The sequence below is a fragment of the Elephantulus edwardii genome, unplaced genomic scaffold (genome assembly GCF_000299155.1).
Source record: "Elephantulus edwardii isolate Elephantulus edwardi_28Jun2011 unplaced genomic scaffold, EleEdw1.0 scaffold00124, whole genome shotgun sequence".
Taxonomy (NCBI): Eukaryota; Metazoa; Chordata; class Mammalia; order Macroscelidea; family Macroscelididae; genus Elephantulus; species Elephantulus edwardii.
In genome coordinates this window covers 8,859,970-8,879,452 of record NW_006399874.1, presented here as the reverse complement: position 1 = coordinate 8,879,452, position 19,483 = coordinate 8,859,970, and the positions used below count along the sequence as shown (strand labels likewise).

General features: G+C 36.9%; 1 protein-coding gene across 1 annotated transcript in view; it reads left to right on the top strand.

Moving 5' to 3' along the window:
- KHDRBS2 (KH domain containing, RNA binding, signal transduction associated 2) overlaps positions 1-19,483 on the top strand; it is a 1,025,883-nt gene that overhangs the window by 706,200 nt on the left and 300,200 nt on the right. The window contains exon 6 of the mRNA XM_006893149.1: positions 1,292-1,490. Within this exon, the coding sequence (XP_006893211.1) occupies positions 1,292-1,490 (199 nt within the window). The remainder of the gene's footprint in view (positions 1-1,291; positions 1,491-19,483) is intronic.

Below are 19,483 nucleotides of genomic sequence, written 5' to 3'. Positions count from 1 at the left end.
ATCCCCCATATGTGGGTACAGCCAAAAAAGTGTGATTGTTGACATCCCAATGATCATCATTTTCTCCCAAAGCTTTAGTGTTCCTGCTGAAAGCAGTACTTTCTCGAGGCCAACCTTTCAGACATAATAAAAAGTGAAATAACTGTGCCGTCGCCTACAGACATCAGACAAACACTCAACCTTTCCAAAGACCTCGGAATACCATAAAAGTTGGCTGCAACCATTTGATCATAAGCTGTCGGTGCAAGTTACTTTTGTGTCAAACACTGCAGTGCAAAGGATTTAGTCAATTCTTTTTATTGTACACAGCTAATGTATTCTACTAGAGTCATAGTTACCATAGGGAAATATATTGGGCACTGTGCCAGCACATGGGGGTTACATTTAGGACAATGAAACAATGACAATGAGTGGTGGTTTCAAGTGACCACAAGCTGCAGTCACAATAAACAGGATGGAACCACTTAGACGGCCACATTTTATTATAGTGCAGTTGGTTTTTTTTTTGTTTGTTTGTTTTTTGTTTTTTTTTTTAAATGACAGCATTTACGTAACTGTCAATAACCCCCAGCATTGAGGAGACTTAAGTATCTAACAGCTCTGTTTTACAGGTCATCCAGTGAGTCCTGGATCAGGTAAACTAGATTTTCTGGGTAAATTTGGAGTATAACAACAGTGTTTATTGGTCTCTTTTACATCTCACTGTCTTTGAGTCAGCACTGACTCATCATTGACTTTCTATCAGGTTTCATAGGCTGTACATTGCAATGGGAAGAGATAGATCATCCTTCTCTGTGGAGAAACTGGTGAACTTGAAAATTTTGACTTCTGGGATAACAGTACGGCTACCTCTGGACTATGCTATTAGAGATCCCTTATCCCTATTTTACCATGAGTTTTCGTTGTATAACTCAAAATATCAAACTAGTTTATGTGCTTTTCATGGAAGCTAAGTTGTAGTTAATATCATATTTTTACAAGGTACAAATTTTGTATGCACGCCAATATAAAATAAGAATTAAAAAAACAAAAACAAAACAAAACTGCAAACCACAACCCAGCATGAGTGCCTCATACACTGAGATCAAAAGATGCCAGAGGAAACAGGGTACCAAAACTGGCTTTCTTGAACTGTGAAGGGCAATACACTTTACATTCTAATACTCTTAAATAAATGTAGGCTCTTTCCTATTGTTTGTGAGATGAGAACTTTATCTGTTACAATCTCTTACTCTCCTTCCTTATTTGGCATATGTGTATGACTTTGTACATGTGGTCTGGTCTCTCGTAGGGGCCGTGGGGGTGCAATTCCTCCTCCACCACCTCCTGGAAGAGGTGTCCTCACCCCTCGGGGGACTACAGTGACCAGGGGAGCTCTTCCAGTGCCACCTGTAGCAAGAGGAGTTCCTACCCCAAGAGCAAGAGGGGCGCCAACATTGCCAGGATACAGAGCCCCTCCTCCTCCAGCCCATGAGGCTTATGAGGAATATGTAAGTACCCTTGAGAGTGAAACTGGTTGGTTAAACAACCAAATCTCAAAGATATTTACGTACTGTGAGCACAAGAATATGTCTGTTACAAAGAAAGACACGTGTGACAAGACTTAGAGCAATGCATTTAAATTGAAATATTTCAAGAAAACCATTTACTTTGCAGATGCCATCATTGTTGTTGAGACCAGTGAAATTGCTTGCATTTAAGTATCAAACTCTACTGGGATGTGTCTTATGTATAGAAGACAAGATTAAATTTCTAAATAAGTCATTCTAAACATAATTCAGAAGATCCTTCTAGGACATGCTAAAAACTAGCGTTAATTCTTTCACAAACACTAGACAAATATGATGTCATTCTACTCCAAACATTAGCAATTATGTGAGACCATGTGACTGTTCTTTCTTTTAAATATATTTTATTTTTCTTTCACTGTATTAGTGATCTGAAATTGACAGAAAGACTCACATGCATACAAGTTTAAGTGCACATGCACATACATGGATTCCTCACTTAATGTTGCTAGTAAGCATTTTATATGTATGACATCAGTGACAATAGCAAAAAACCTGCTGATTGCTTTGCATTAATAATGTATGTCTTGTAGTTACAAATAGAGAGGTTTGAGGCTCACTTCATACTGATTATAATGGCTAAGGTTATAAAGGAACTTTGCTGGACTGTGATTCTCAGTAATTTGGCAGTTATGATATTATGTAATTTGACAGTTATCTAATGAAGTGCTCAACATCCATTTGTGTCTAGTATGGTTACTCTCCATATTAACATAATACATTTTTCTTTTACATTATTATCTGGGTTTTGTAATCTAACCATGTAAATAAATGTGTGATTGAGTGGGTGCAATAGTTACAGAAGAAATGCGTTTTATCTAAGCATCACCATCTCTTTCTAGCCACTAAATCTGTTGAATAACTTGTTTTTCTGAGCACCCTTTTGGTCTTTTCTTTATCTTTGTTTCACCTGTCCTGTTGTTAGGGACCTTTCCAAAGTACCGAAGAGCAATGGTGTCTCTCTGGAGACTAAGGTGCGTCTGATACAGGCCATGGTCTTTGCAATCACTTGTTATGCATCAGAGAATTGGACAGTGACTAGGGAGGATAGAAGGAGAATTGATGCCTTTGAGCTGTGGTGCTGCGGAAGAGTATTGAATGTACCATGGACTACTAAGAAAACAAACAGATTCATCCTGGAGAGGGTTAAACCAGGCAGCTCCTTGGAGGCAAGGATTCTGAGGCTTCATCTGAATAGTTTGGACATGTTGTAATGAGGGACCGGTCCTTGAATAGGGACATCGTGCTTCGGAGGGTGGAGAGACAGCGCAGGAGGGGAAGACCCTCTATGAGGTGGATTGATTCAGTGACTGGGGTAATTGGGATGGGTGTGTCAGAGGCAGTGTGATTGGCACAGGATACAGCAGGGTTTAGGGCTGTTGTACACAGGGTCGCTATAAGTGGCAAGCGACTCGATAGCACATAACAACCTCCACAATTCCATCTGTCATAACATGTTAAAGTCTGTGTGTCCATTTCTCCTATCACATGATAGAAATCGCTAATATCACATGCAAACTAACTCCTGCTGAAGATTATTCAAACATGACTGTTCATCAACAGAGACAGCTGGGTTTTTAAGAGGCTCTGGCACTAAGGGCATTATTGCCAATGTCAGATGGATCGTTACAAGCATAAAGTATCAGAAGAATGTCTATCTGTGTCTCATTAACTATGCAAATGAATTTGACTGGGTGGATCACAACAAATTGTGGCTAATCTTGAGAAGAATGGGGATTGTGCTAATGTGAAACCTGTACTTAGACCAAGAAGTAGTCATCAGAACAGAGCAAGGAGATGCTGCATGGCTCAAAATCAAGAAAGCAGTCATGGCTAGCTCCTTTTCCCATATCTTTTCAAGTTATATGCAAAACAGATAATTTGGGATGCAGAATTTTATGAAGAGCAATGTGGCATCAGGATTCAAGAAAGACTCAACAACAACATGCCTTAGACAAATGACATATCTTACTTGCTGAAACTGAGGAGGATCTGAAATGTTTGCTGCAGAATGTCAAGGACTGTGCCCTTTACTATGGATTACATATTGACATCAAGAAAGCAAAGTTTTGTTCCACCAGGCATATTGACTGCATGATGACAGATGAAGAAGATATTTAGATTGTTAAAAATTCCATCTTGCTCAGACCGCAATCAATACTCTTGGCACCAGTAGTCAGGAAATCCAAAGACAAGTTCCACTAGGAAAGTCTGCTGTTAAGGACCTCTCCAGTGTGCTGAAGAGCAACAAGCTCAGTATAGAGACTAATGTGTACTAACCCAGGTTATAGTCTTCATAATTACATCAGAGAACTAGACAATGACTAAAGATGTCGAAAAAATAATGGATGCCTTTGAGTTGTAATTCTGGAGAATAGTATTGAACATACCATGGACTGCCATGAAAACAAACAAAAATTCTGTCCTGGAGAGGGTGAAGCTAAGTTGCCCCTTGAAGGGCAAGGTTTTGACACTTTGCCAATGTTGCCAGGTAGGACCAGTCCTGGGATAAGGACATCATACTTGGAAGGGTAGATGCACAACTTAGAAAAGGAAGACCCCAGATGAGATTGACACAGTGACTGGGGTAATAGGGGTAGGTATATTGGAGGCTGTGAGATTAGCTCAGAGTATGGCAGGGCTCAGAACTATTGTTCTTTGGGTCACTATGAATCGTCGATGACTCCTTGTCACATACTAACAACAACAGCAGCAGCATAACCATAAGAGAGTTCTGGTGGCTTAGCGGTAAGGAGGTACACTGCCACACTAACCTTACATAGTTCAAATCCACCAGCTGCTCTGTTGGAGAAAGATGGACAGCTTCCTCCCATCAGATTTACGACCTCTGAAAGCCTGCTGAAATGTCAGTTATGAATCAGTTCCAACTCAACCACACACAACAACAGTGTAACCATGTAGTATTTTTCTGCAAATGTGTTTGTTGATTTAAATTGATGCTAACCAGCTCACTCATTCTCTGATGAAATATTTTACCTTTAATCTCTCCTTCCCTTCTACCCTATATTGTAGGTCTTGTTTCATTAATCCCCCAACAGATGTGCTCTCCTCTGTGAATATTATGAAAATGTAACCTTATTTTAGAATATATACACATCTATGGGTTGGAAAATCAAAAGAAACAAAATATAATTAAGCAAAATAATTTTAGAATATTGGAAACATAGTTTATAGGTATACCTGGAAATACAGAAAATTTTTTAGAAAAACAAATGTTGTTAGTTTCCCTCAAACCAGCTCCAAGTCAGTATGATTTTACCTATATGAGAAAGGATATTACCCTGTCCTAAGTCTTCTTCATACTCATTGCTACATTTGTGTCCATTGTTATAGCTATTGTGTCAATCCATCTTTTAAAGGGAAAATTATTGCTGCTTAATATAAGGTCTGCAGGAAGGTAAAGAAATGTGAAATATAGAAAACTGTTAGAAAAGGGGAAAGTAAGACATTTATATTTTAAGTCTTATATAATCTGAATTTTTCCTATCATGACAAATCAAACAAAATCAGAAGATACACTGAAAGCTTCAAAATCAAAAAACATAGAGCCAAGCTCCGTCATTTAGTGTGTGACCTTGGGGAAATTATTTATATCTTTATTTCCTGACACATAAAAGGTGCAAAATAAGTATATGTTGATGAAATAAAAGAAAAATTCACAACAGGAATAGTAGAATTATTATTATTTCTCAAGTATGGCCTAGATCCAGTCTTTATATATTATTATGAGACTTTTCTGACTTCCAAAGAAAGGTTTAAACATTCAGTTAATTTGAAAAAAATAAATTATCAAGGGGAAAAAATAATTTTCATAAAACTTTGGTCAAAATTTCTTTTTATGAAGGAATTTATGCAGCATAAATAGCTTCAGGAAAAGAGAATAAGAGTGGTGAGAACAGAATTGTAGGCCTTCATGTGCGTTTCAATTCATAACAAATAAATCACTGGAATAAAAAGAAAATATGAGAAACGCAAGCATTAAGAGTTTATAAAAGCTGGCATTAAAGGGTTATATTCTGAATGGGTAAATCAAGAAGATGGCTGCTTCTTGGGAGAAGTAGAAAATATTTGATATCATGTGTCTTAATAAAAATTCTCTGGAGACACAGGACCAGGAATTTCTGGATGGATAGATAGATAAATTTTAAAGAATTGTTCCATAAGATTGTGGGACCTAACAAATCCATATACCATAGATCAGAATAAAGGCTGGAGATGTCTTCAATCTTGTCTTCCAAAATCCATTAATCAGAGAAGAACAAGAGTAAAGAGAGTAAGAGAGTTTTTGTAAAACATCTATTTGTACCTTAGAGGTAAAATACTCTAGGTATTTTTTTTAATTATTTTTTTTTTCAGTTTAACTCATTCTTCTAGAGTTGGAACCAACTCGTAGCTGATCAGGTTTTCAGAGGTTATAAATCACTTGGGTGGAGATTGCCCATTCTCCTCTGAAGGGGCAGCTGGTGGATTTGAACCTCCCAATTTTGGAGTGGCACTGCAAATCCCTATCTGCTCGGTCACAAGTTTTCCTTTTCCTTCTCTCTTAAATCCTTCAAGCCATTATTTAAGACTCACCCACAATATTATTCAATCTTATTTAACTACTTCATAATGGACTTTTGACTAGTATTTGGACAAACAACAGTGCACTAACCAAACTAACCAAACTGCCTAACCAAACTGACATGCAAAATTCACATCAAACCATGTAATCTGACATTGTTACTTTGGTTTTCAAAGTATCCACTCATCTTCATCTGTTCACTCATTTGCTGAGCCTATCTATTCTGTCTCAGGCACGGTGCTGAAAACCTTACAGACCTAGTTGTGCACAAAACAGAAAGCAAACACCAATTAATATATGTGTGTATGTGTTTGCGTGTGTGTGTTGTTGTTGTTGCAAAGCAGTGAGTTGGAACCAACTTATAGCTGACCCTCCAGTGGGTTTGCAGACCAGTGCATGTGAGGAATGTTGTCCATTTTTCACCTGGTGGCTTAGTGGATGAAAGGGTTATGCTGTCACTCAAGAGCTGCACGTCTGTATCCACCAACTGCTCTGTAAAAGAAAAATGAGCAGTCTCCTCCCATGCAACATACTACCCTGAAAACCTGCCAGAGTATCAACTCTTAGTAATTTACTACTCAACAATTGTGAATTGAATTGTTTGAATACATACATATACAAGAGAGCTCTGGTAGTGTAGGCTATAGGGAGTTGTGCAGCCAACCCAAATGTGGCACCAAATGTGGTAGTCCCAATCCACTAGCAGCACCTTGGAAGAAAGAAAGGCAATCTTATAACACAATTCATAGTCACTGGGCATGCTGGAGTGTTCATTAGAGGTTTCAGCTGAATAAAGTTGGATGGAGATAGATGTTTAGTGTTTTTTTTTTTTTAAAAAAAAGAGGGCACTGCTGGGAAAATGAGAAGTTGGGGAGAGTTTCTGAATTCAAACTTTTAGCAAAAAGGCTGAATAAAATGAGGGATCAGGCTAAGAACAGTCTCCGTAAAGAGCATCTCTGGTAGAGGCAACAAGTGTTGTTCCCAGAAGTGGAATGCACTTGAAATAGTTGGGGAATAACAAGGATCTTAAACCAAGAAGAAGATGTGAGAAGAAGTAGTAAGTAGATAATGTCAGAGAGAAATTAGTCAGTCTGTATTGCTGTTCAAGGGTAGGAAGCACAGGAATGGTGGGATAAAATTTAAGTTTTAACATAATCACTCTGTTTCATGAATAATAGAATATGGCAAGTGACCTAAAAATGCAAACAGGAAGAACACTGTGTAACTCTCAGGAAACAGAGAGGGCTTGGAAGGGATGAGAATATCAGATTTTGAGTGTACAAAGGAGATAGGTGTGTAATAATCTGATAATGGAAGAGGTGTGAAATATGTGCAAAGGAGAACAGTAAAATATAACATCAAGATTTTTGAAAAAAATAGGAAAGTTGATACTTCACTTATTGTATTGAGGACAATCATAGGTGAAGTTGGAAGTTCACTTTCAGATCCAACTGAATGTTCAGACTTTCAGGAATTTCTGTTCGATTTTGCACTCCACAGAATGTGGACTTTGTAAATAGGTACAAGCATCCTCAAGTTTAAAATCCAGCTCTCTCCCGAGTTGTACAGTTTAATGACCACTTAGCGGTTTAGATACTTCTTTTGTACAATGGTAGTATTTTCAACCTTACAATAGGATTATCAAATATTAGAACTAAATATACATAAACATGTAAAACAGAAACCTGAATTCCAATCAAGAACATTGTAGGCATTAGATAAAAGATAACTGTTACATAAAATCAATCTATCTATTATCTATCTATTCATCTATCTATCTATCTATCTATCTATCTATCTATCTATCTATCTGTCTATCTATCATCTATCTATCCATCCTTAATTTCTGCCCAGAAAAAAAAATACAGCCCCTTTGAAGTCACAGATATTATTTTTTGCCTACTTCTCTGAGTTAATTAGGCATTAAATTGATTGCAAATAAAAAACTATTTGAACTTCTTAGACTAACATAACAGCTACATGAAAATTGTTAGTCGCTAGAGTAGAGCTGAAAAATACATTTTTCAAGGCTGTAAGCTTTTGGAAGCAGAACACCAGGCCTTTTGTCATAGGTGCCTCTACCAACCTTTTAACTAGAGAATTGCACCATTTGTAATATCCAGAGACTCCCTGATAAATTAAGAGGAGGGTCATAAAATCCATTAATAAGGGTGCTACCTCACTATCAGAAACAACTTTGCCAAGGAACTGTGACATAGTCAGGAGGATTTTCTCTATAATTGATTTTTCTCTACAGTCTTGGTTATGTCACTTCTCCAGTCAACAGGGCTCAACATCTGGCAAAATATGGATTGCCACACGATAGCTGCTGAGAGTATGTGGGTTTGTTCAGATGAACAAGCACACATACACACTGATGGGCTGTCTCTTAGTGTTAATCTAGATACCCAAGTGAGAGAATAGCACTCACTCAGATGTGTCAAATGTCTGGCACTACTTAGTCACTAGGAACTATGCAGTTATTACTAAGGACCAAATAACTCAGCACTGAGGTCTGAGTGATTGAAGTTAAGTCTGAGATCCACCACTCACCAGCCACCAATGTCAGGGAGGAAATTATGAGGAAGTGTCACAAAATGCAAATATAGTTATTGAGATCTAACTCTGAAAGTAATATGAGGAGACACCAATGTTGACACAGAAGAAAAATAATATCAACTTGTCAAACCAAACTGAATGAAACTTGATGCCATTGAGTCAGTTCTAACTCAGGAGAACCTCACATATTACAAAGTAGACATGAACTTTCTTTCATTTTTTTTTTTTGTTTAAGACATGAACTTTCCATAGATTCATGGTTATAATCTTTATGAAAGCAATTCAACAGACCTTCCTCCCCACCCCCCATGTGTGTGGTATTTCTAGGTGACTTTGAACCACAGCATTTTTGTTTGGTAGCTAAGAGCAAACCTTTTATATTACATAGAGAACTGAGTGAATTTGGCAAACACCCCAAGTTGTATGTACTATTTCATATTATTGATAATATGAAATACAGTATAGATGTAAGTACTGAGATTTGGTATGCTGCATTCTATTGAAACATATAATACATCATATTTCTGTTAGTTCTTTAATGAATGCATGGAGAGTTAAGCACAAAGGTACTGAACTGCAGACGGCAATCTTTGAAGCAGTCACTACCAAGTCCAGATTAACACTCAAGAGCAACTTCTCTCTGCTCTAATTTTACGTTATTGATTCCTCTGTAAGGAGTAAGAAAAACAAAAGTTAAAGTGTTTCAATAACGAAATAATAGCACCATGCTGAGTTGATGGTGAAAATCTCAGAGGAGTGCTTTACTTTCAGGTAAAATTTCTTAGAAAAGGTTCCCTTTATTATAAATGACACTAGAAGCCAATTCACTTTTGCAGACTTTTTCTTTCTTCCCTGCTGGGGCTTAGCATTAAGTTTCTGACCACATAGAATGTATATTGGTAATCAAATCCACTCCTTGCAATTTGCCTGACAAGAAACAGCTTACTGTAAATGAGAGTGCTGTTTAAAACCATCATGAGGGTTAGCTGAATCTAAGAAGAAAAAATTAAAAAGTGAATTAATTTAATTGCTGCACATCCTGAAATGGTCTTAATATTTAAAATTTTGATTTAACTGACCCTCATGCTAAACAGAGGATATTTACATTTTGTAGACCTGTCATCATGATAGAAGTAGAGTTGAGGAACTAAAATATTATTCAAAAATGGGTCACCCTGGAGGACATTATGTTGGGTGAAATATCTCAGTCACAAAAGGACAAATACTATTACAGTTCCACTGTTGTAAAACGGGACTGACATCGGGTCTGCTGGGAGGGGGTGGAGACTGAGAAAGATGCGATAAATTATGTAAACTGCATTGAAACAGATGAGGGAGAGAACTGTTTAAAAGGGTTATATGATTAGGTATTATTGTCATAACAGGAGTCCAGAACGAAGTTCTTTTCAAAATGAAGGCTGCATAGTGGAGTGGATTTGGGAGAAGGGATTGTATAACAATGACAGAATTTTTCTTTTAGTTTTCCAAAAGAAGAGTGAACTAGGGGGTGGAGGTTGGGCAGGGAGAAAAGTGCAACAATGAATGAATGGAAATGCAAAGTTCTGTAAACTTTCATTAAAATTAATTTTAAAAAATTATTTTTTTAAAAAACCCACCTAAAAAACATGACAGCCTGTGCAACAAAATGCTAAACTTATCAGTTCTATCAGAAGATAATATACCAAAAGAGAAAGAACTAAAGCTAAAACTGTTTTGCAACAGGCAGTTTTGGTGGCATAGTCTATGAGGGTTGTGTCTCAACTCACAGGCTACACCTGCAGTTTGAATCCACCAGAGGTTCAATGGGAGAAAGAAGGACAATTTCCTCCCATGGAATTGACAGCCTTGGAAACGAACTGGAAGTGAATTATGAGTCAGAATCAGCTCAATGGCAATGAGAAGATGGACACTTTAGAATTTCTACTAGATTCTAGTCAGTATATGTTAATTAATTTAATCCCACACTAACACTACAACCTAATTGTTGATTGGCATATATTAGTAGACAAGGAAAATGCAACTTGGAATTGAGACTTGCAACCCGTATTCTGACTCTCTCAAATGTTCCATGTCTTTGTTGTTTCTCTCAGTAAAGAACCCTGATACCATATCCTAAATAGTACTTGTATCACAAAAAATTCACACAACTGTGGGCAGGTTATATTTCCTTCTTTATGAATTATAAATCAACATTTAAATACACTGGTAATATTTGGAACGTGTCTCTTAGTCTTATACAACAATTTCTAACAACAGAGAACACAGTACCTCCAGGAATGGAGTGTTGGAAATATAAAAACACCGTTAATACACTGTCATTCCTCTCAAAAACATGCCATCTAGTGGGGAAGACAGAATGCATCAGACAAGCAATATAGAATTGCTATATAGGCCTCTTGCTATGTACTCTATTAAAGTCCTTCCCCCCCCCCGTTTTTGTTTTTCTATTTAAAATGAGCCATACACTTTGAAGTTGGAAAATGTGTCTTTATTTTTATTTTTGCACCTCTTAGTAAAGTGTTTGGTAATAGCAATTTAAATGAATCTGCTTGTGATATTTTGATCATAGTCTGTGTGTACTCACTCAAAGACAGTCATGATGCTAACTCAGCTAAGAAAGATTGAGAGTCCCAACCCACCAGCTATTTATATCTGAGTAAGAAGTAAGAAGCAGCTGTTTCCATCAAGATTTATAATCTTGGAAATCTATGGCAGTTCTGCTCACCATCTTGGTCTAGAGTCAACTCAATAGCTGTAAGCTTGGTTTGAATATAAATATTAAGTCAATGACAGAAAAATTAGCATATTTTAAATGTGAAGTAGAATCAAATGTGAAGTAGAATCTGCATGTGCTAAGGTAAAGCAAAATGTCATCAATGGCTGTGGATTTTTCGTAAAAACCATTAAGATGGGAAGAAATCTCAACAGATAAGTAAATGTACATAAGAAGTGGAAAGATGAACAAAAGTCACTGCTAGAAGGATGAGAAGAGCAAAGGCAAGAAATAGAATCCTTTAAGAGAAATGTGAAGAATCGGGGAGATTGATTTGAAGAAACAAAAGTGATATGTAAACAAAACTCAAGCACTTGAAAAAATGTATACAAAAAAATGGGTTTCCAGGTAACCTCAAAAAGTGAACTTCCAGCTTCACTTAGTCTAATTGAAAATATGACTGAAGATTTTTTGTTAACAGAAAGCAAACCAAGAGTAGGAATTTTTATAAAATTCATTTGTCCAAGACTGGCTGCAAGAAAGAGTATAAAAAAGGGAAAAGATTTACATAATTAGCAAGGGTTGTGAGTTTTTCAGATATGTTCTTGGCTATAAAGCTAACAGTGGGATTGGAAATGATCAAAGATGATGAAAATAATAAGGTTTGAGAACAGGTGAATGTGGATGAGAAGAAAAGTAGTTAAGGCTTCATCAAGGGTGCAAGGTTGGATATTGGAGTGAGGCAGAGAAATAAGACGCAAGGGTTTTGGAGAGTAATAAAGTTAGCCAAAGAAGTATTAAACTTGAAGCTGAAGAAGAGCCTCTCGAAGGTTTTAGCAGGAGTTCTGAAATGTGCTCTTATCTACCTCTATGGCAACAAAAGTAATATATTTTACCTGGAATTAGTGGAGATCTTCATTTCTTTGCATTCTTATACCCCTACCAGTTATATTTTCAACTTTATCGCGTGGTATTAGAGTAGGTGCTGTGGATTGAAATTTGTCCCTACAAAAATATATATTGAAGTCCTGCATTTTAAGAATGTTTATTGAAATTTTCTCTGGAAGTAGAGTTTTCTTTATGTAAACCAGGTCATACAAAAGGTGGAGTGGGTAATAAACCTAGTAATTTCTGAGTCATAAAAAAGATCAGTATATATACAGAGACACATGCTGGTAGAAGACTGGGCCAAGGAAATACAGGGACCTCAAACAATGAAGAATCTTCCATATACTCTGATTTCAGACTTCTGTTCTCCAGAATTTTTTGAGGGGGGAGAGAAAGTTCTTTTAAGGTAAACCGCTTGTGCTTTTTTTCTTATTGTAGCAACATTTAGTAAGTTGAGGTAGTTGTTGTTGTTGTGTACTGTAGAGTCTGAATGGACTCTAGATGACACTGCAGTGAGTTTTCAAAGGCAGTTAATTGCATGCAAGGAGATTGCCTATCCTTCTCCTGTAGAGCTGCTAGTGCCCTTGAACCTAGGGCCTTTGAGATTGCAGTGCAGCTTCTTGCCACTGTTGTTGTTGTTGATGATGACTGCCATCAAGTTGAGCAAGACTCATAGCGACTCTATGAACAAAAGACCTAATGTCTTTCCATAACTATCGTTGGTTCTGTAGTTCATGAAGTTCCCAGAGGCATGTGGTTTAGGAAGTGGGTTTCACTGCTGCTTCCAAACCTGTTTTACTACTGGGAGCTCCACCAAACACTGTCAACATTGGGAAACCATTATGGTATTTCATGCCCCAATGGCACAATGTTCAGCATCACAGCAAACCCGAGTTATTTCATACAGCACATTGACAAAGAATGATGTACAAAATGGAAGAATGTTCCTCTAGATAAAACAACATTAGTCTCATTTAGCAGTGCTTGCATCATCAAGTTGGATAAGACTCATAGCTACCCTTACACAAAAGACCTGATTTCTGTTCTATAACTGACATCAATTCTGTACGTTTATATAGAGTTTATAGAGTTCCCAGAGGCTTCTGGTTTAGGAAGTGGATGCCACTCCTGATTCCCAACCTGAGTCAATCTGGAAGTTCCTCCAAACATTGTACATTATGGGTGATCATTATGGTATTAAACACGGCTATGGCACAGTGTTCAGTATCACAGCAACTCCAAGTTATTCAGTACCGGAAATACACAAATGAATGCCGTATCACTTAAAGAACATTCATTCTAAAACTAATATATTTTTAAGACATACCCTTTAAAGCAGGCCTCCACCCTTGTTTAAAAATTCAACTGACACCCACATTTTTTGGGGGGAGGAAACAGTAGTACACATTAAACGTGACTCTAAAAACTTCCCTTACGTGACCACTATCAAGACATGACCACCATCAAGAAGCTAGGGGCCAACTCTTAGCATGGAGGCTCCAGGCCTGCCCGCAAACTCAACCCCTCACTATGGGATTTTAAAGACACACCCTTAAGCAGGCCTCCACCCTTGCTCAAAAGTTAAAATGATACCTGCTTTTTCAGGGCAATAAAACAGTAAAACACATGAAACACAACCCCAAAAACTTCCCTAACGTGACCGCCATCAAGACATTACCATCATCAAGACTAATGTATAGTAAATAAAATTAACTCTAGTGGCAAAGTGGTAAGAAATTGGATTACAATTTCAAAGGCGCTCATGGGAGAAAGGCGGTAAGTTTCCCCTCATGAAATTTACTGCCTCTGAGAAAACCACTGGGAAATCAGCTATGGGTCATTTCCAACTCAATGACACAAAACAACAAAGTTCTACCTGGAGCTCTGGTGGCCTAATGGGTAGGGGGTTGCATTACCAAGCCCAAAACAAGCAGTTCAAATCTACCAGCTGCTGTACAGGAAAGAAATGAGCAATCTCTTCCATTGTAATTCACAGGTTCTGGAAACACACTCTGGGATCAGCTGTCAGTTCCCACACAATAGTTTTTGAGTACTAAGTGGAGTTTATGTTTAGATTTATTGGTTTAGATTTAGTAGAATAGTTGTATGTGTGTCATATAGGTCCATCAACACCAGAAATGTTTAAGCACCATACTAGTAGCCAAAGGCTTAATGATATGAGTACATCCAACAATATCTTCGAAGACAGGGCTGCTGACTTGCTTCTAAATAATCACACATAATTTCAAAATTGCTGAAGCAGGTTTTCTGTGCACATATAGGTTCAACAAAAAATTGAGATGAGCTTGAGGGAAACTAATAAGAAAGTTCTATTTTAGTGATGATACCAGGAATAACCTTACTAAATTATCTAGTATTATAATACAAGTATTCATGGTCTATGATCTTAGTCCATTTGACTGTACGTAATAGCACTGTCATCTGAAGTATGAGTCCCATGGAGGAGAAAAAATTATTGAATTTCATTGGGCCAGAATCTAGTCTGTGGAACATTTCCATATAATTCAGTTAGACTATTGCAGTGTTAGTCTAGAAGTCGGCTTTATTTTATCCATTATGTTAAGCCATCTCTTGTCTCCAGCTACCTTAACTGCAGACACATGGTCTTGCAAATTATCAACAGCTGAGGGTCTAGGATAAGAGAGATAGTGCTTCCCACACTGTGTAGCAAGACTGTTGCAACAAGACTTAAGGCATCTGGACTTCAGGGAGACCCTGGTGGTAAGACTCTTATGATGGTGGTGGAAAGACTTTTGCATTGCTGTAGAGAAACTGTGGCAAGGTGTAACCAAAGGAGCCCTGAGATAAAAACCACAGCTAAAGGTTTTGCTGTGCTAACCACAAAATTAAGGAGAAGATGACTTATAATACTTTCATGCAAACTTTGCTGGATGACTGAGTAAATCAGAGGCTTCTTGAATTTATGCTTGCTGAACTGAAACCAAAACTTTTACTTGTGAAGGAAATGTGTTTTGCTGTTTATCTGGCCTGTGGTTGCCGACTAAACCTGGATTGAATTGAGATATGCTTTACTTCTCCCACTCTTCAACTAACTCCCCTAGTAAACCCCATTATCAAAACCACAACTGTGAGTCTGTGAATAAAGAACAAATAAATGAACCTCTTGCTGCTGCTGAGGCTTTAGAGAAAGCATGGGGCTGGACAATGTGCTATTTATCTGCTTTCTGCTCTGTGGTGGTGAGAAGCTGTGCTAGTCTCACTTTATCTGACCCTTTCAGAGAGATGATCACAGCCCTATGTCTCCATGTCTCCTTTTCTACTCTCTAGCCAAGATAGAAACTTCATACATATTTACTAAAAATTTGTCAGTTTGAAAAACATTACCTACAGCCTATATCATAACTGTAATATGTTAGAAAACATAGAGAAATATTTCAAAGTTTTCAATTTCAGTATTTATTTTTCTATCAGCCTTCCTAGGGGAAACAAAAATTTGTATTTACTCTCTTAAAATAACTGTCTTATTAGAAATTGATTAAAAATTGTGCCTCAAAAAATAGAGAAAACTAAAACAGGGATGTGTTGAGCATTTAGTAAATATTTATATTAATTACATTGTTGCTTGAATTTTGTGGTATTTGTATTATTTGTAGCTTTTAAAAATTTGTAGTACATCATTAAAGTCCATTACAGTATGATTTCATTTGTAATAAATGAGCAAATAACTAGAAATATGTGAATATATATATAAAGGAAGGAGAAATGGGGAGTTTGCTTAAATAAACAGTATAAATATATTCTTGATTTTTTTTGCTGATTTAGCTAAGCATAAATTTAAAAAGGCAAGACACACAAAAAGAAATAAGCAAACAAAAAAAAATAATCCCAAGACACAGGTACACAAAATAGTTTCTGGTTTTCAAAGATATAGTACCAATTTATTTTAAATTACTTTGTATTCTTCCAACATTCAGACCAAATATCAATGATATATACCTCGTTGTGACAAACCAAGAGGAGATGTAATTAAAATTCAGTTCCAAGCTACATGAAAAATTTTGTCCCTGTATAATCAATCATGTTAACCTAATTTATAAAATCCATTTTGACAAATTTTTGTGGAACTATTCTTTTCATCAGTTCTAACGAAGTCTATCAGCATTCCAGCCCATCCTATCATCTAATTCAGACTCTGAGGCATCCTTCCAGTAACAACGAGAGAACTAGAAAATTCACTGCTAAATCAATAGTCCTTAAAAGTTCCATAAATGAGTCCAGGCTGCCAACCTTAAGTTTCATGTGTATGGAACATTTTTTGACAGGAGAGGGAAATAAGTATTAAATGATAATTGAAATCAATTCTTGTGCCATTTTTGTGGAAGGAAAGATTATGAGCCTGATCTATAACGCATTTTGAGGGGACCCATCCACTGTGACTCTCTGTGTAATAGCCAAGAGCTATCATCCAAAGAAGGGAGAGTTTTATTAGAGTTTCTAGATTGGATATTTGTATTCCATTAAACATTCTTGTTTGAGTTTCATGCTCTAGTCTCCTCTTAGTTGAGACTAATTCACCAGAATGCATTGCAGTACTTTATTTACTGAAATGTAACTAATATTTAAGATAACTAAAACATGGGAAGTTAATGAAATGTTTTATGAAACTATAGGATGGAATGCTAGAGTTTGCAAACATACTTTGGAAGTTGATAGTACTTAAGCATTATTAACATTGAAAACATTATTTACCATGGCTTCTTTCAAAATTGTGTTTTCTCTGAAGTTCAAGATGAATAAAGTGCCATTCTTAAAACAAAACAAAACGCCACAGCATTTAAAAAAAAAAAAAAAGATTTCTAAGTCATCTAAGGGAGGTCTGTTGACCTAGTGGTAAGAAGCTGTGCTGCAATCTCTAAAGCACTGGGCTCAAATCCACAAACTGCACCTTTGGAGAAAGATGGACATTCTCCTTTTGTGTGATTTACTGCCCCTGAAAACTTACTGGAGGGTCAGCTATGAGTTTATTCTGACTCACAAAGACAATAAAAAGTCCTTTTAGAACAGATGCGGACTCTTCTGTTGGCCACAGAACTTAGGACTGTAGTCAAACCTTTACTTTGTAATTATGATGACTTCATTCATGGCTTTTATAATGCTTACGAGGATGAAAATAGGTTCCATCTCTGGATCTTTTTGAAATGGCTGCTGATAAGTATTATATCAAATCTTTTAAAAGTTTTCTATTGACTTTTCTGGGAGAAGATCTTTATCTCTTTCTACATAGTCTTCTATAGATTTGAGGAGGAAAGTGGTAGTAAGAGTATCACTGTCATCTGAGCCTTCAAGAGGTCTAGCATTCTTTTATTTTTAATAGTAATAAGTTATATTTTTTCCAGTACATGTGACTCAAGAATTAACATTGAGAGTGAGTTCACAGCTCATTTATTTCTACAGGTATGTTCTAAAAGACTATACAGTGTACAAAACAGTAAGTAGTGTTTATGTCACATTTTTTTCTGAATTGACTCTATTGTAAAAATGTTACATCTTGGAAAAGGTGCAGTCAGTGCGCTCCTTGGAGGCAAGGGTAGTGACACCTCATCTCACATACTTTAGGCATGATGGTCGGAGAGGCCAGGCCTTGGAAAAGGACGTGATGCTTGGAAAGGTGATGGGCCAGGAAAGGTGGAGGGGTCAGCAAAGAAGGGTAAGACCCTCAAAGAGAGGGACTGGCACTAACTGAAATGGTGGGCTCAAGTGTGTCTCAGTTGGTCAGGATGGCAAAGGATAGGGGAAGGCTCAGATCCATTGTTTATTGAGTCACTATGAGTCATAGTCCACTCGATGTTACTCAGGAGCAGCAAAAAATCTGTGCCCTGTATGTAGTGACAAATAAGCCCTAGACACGTAGCATTCTTTTTCTCTTCTACTGGTTGAAAACCATGTTCAGTTGAATTTGCTAATGTCATCCTTATAAATTATTGGTAAGAAATATGTAATTAACATAAAATTGCTTAGGTAGTTAGGTTATCACTGGAGTTTGCAGATGACCAAATAAATTTCTTGCTATGGAGTTGGAACTGACTCATAGCTGACACTCTAGCAGGTTTTCAGAGACTGTAAATCACACAAGAGGAGATTGCTTAGAAGGAGTATCTGGTGGATTGGACAACCTGTCTCTGAGTTGACAGCACAATTCCTTACCCACCAGACCCTGTCCGCATTTTGGCCCTCTCCTATTGTAGAATTTTAATTCAGTGAAAAACAGAGCCTGTTAAAGTTTTCTATTAGACAAGAATCAATGTGATTATTCTCTGCTATATGTAAGGAATAAAAATCTTTTACAAGGAGAGTTATAAATATTCTGTACAATAACTGTAACAAGCTCAAGATTTGGTATAAACTCATTTCTTTCTTATGTTAATTGTTAAAAATAAAAAAGTGTCCTTCCATTTTACAAACAAAGGACATAGAAATTAAAGACAGATTCTATCACTAGTGGGCTTTTTTCCCCTTTCTTTTTTCTCTTTCTAGTGTTAACATTAATCTATCTGTACAACCCTTGACTTAAAAACATGTCTGTACGGTGAGGTGTTCTCTGTTCTATACTGTCATGGTTACTGACAAAGCTGGAGAGCTACAGAAACAACAAGTATGAATAGACTGGTGTGGTAGAAGGTCAAGGATACACAAAACTGAGCAATTTACTCTTTTCACATAGTCTTTCTTTCCTTCTTTTAAGTGTTCGAATTCTCCTGAAACTTTCACCAGTTTTTGTATTATTAGTGTAGAGAGAAAAAAAAATCCCTTCATGTGAGAATCATGAGGATTGTGTATCATAGAGAATATAGATATTTTATTTTTAATGCCATGCTGTTTTTTTTTTTCCCTATGTAAGATTGCTAATGTTATAAACTGCAGGGGGGAAGTTTATATCCCTTGCTTATATACTATTTCTTGTTGGTTACTTATATTCTGAGATCTTTAATTAATTAATATAGCAAATTTCTTGCCTTGTAGAGCAATAAAGGACCAGTGAAAATAGTAAATGGTAGCCCTAAAACTTCCAGGAAAGCCGAAGAATGACCCCAAATATTGTTGTTGTTGTTGTTGTTGTTGTTGTTATGTGCCGTCGAGTTGCCTGCGACTCATAGCGACCCTATGTACAACAGCCCTAAACTCCGCTCT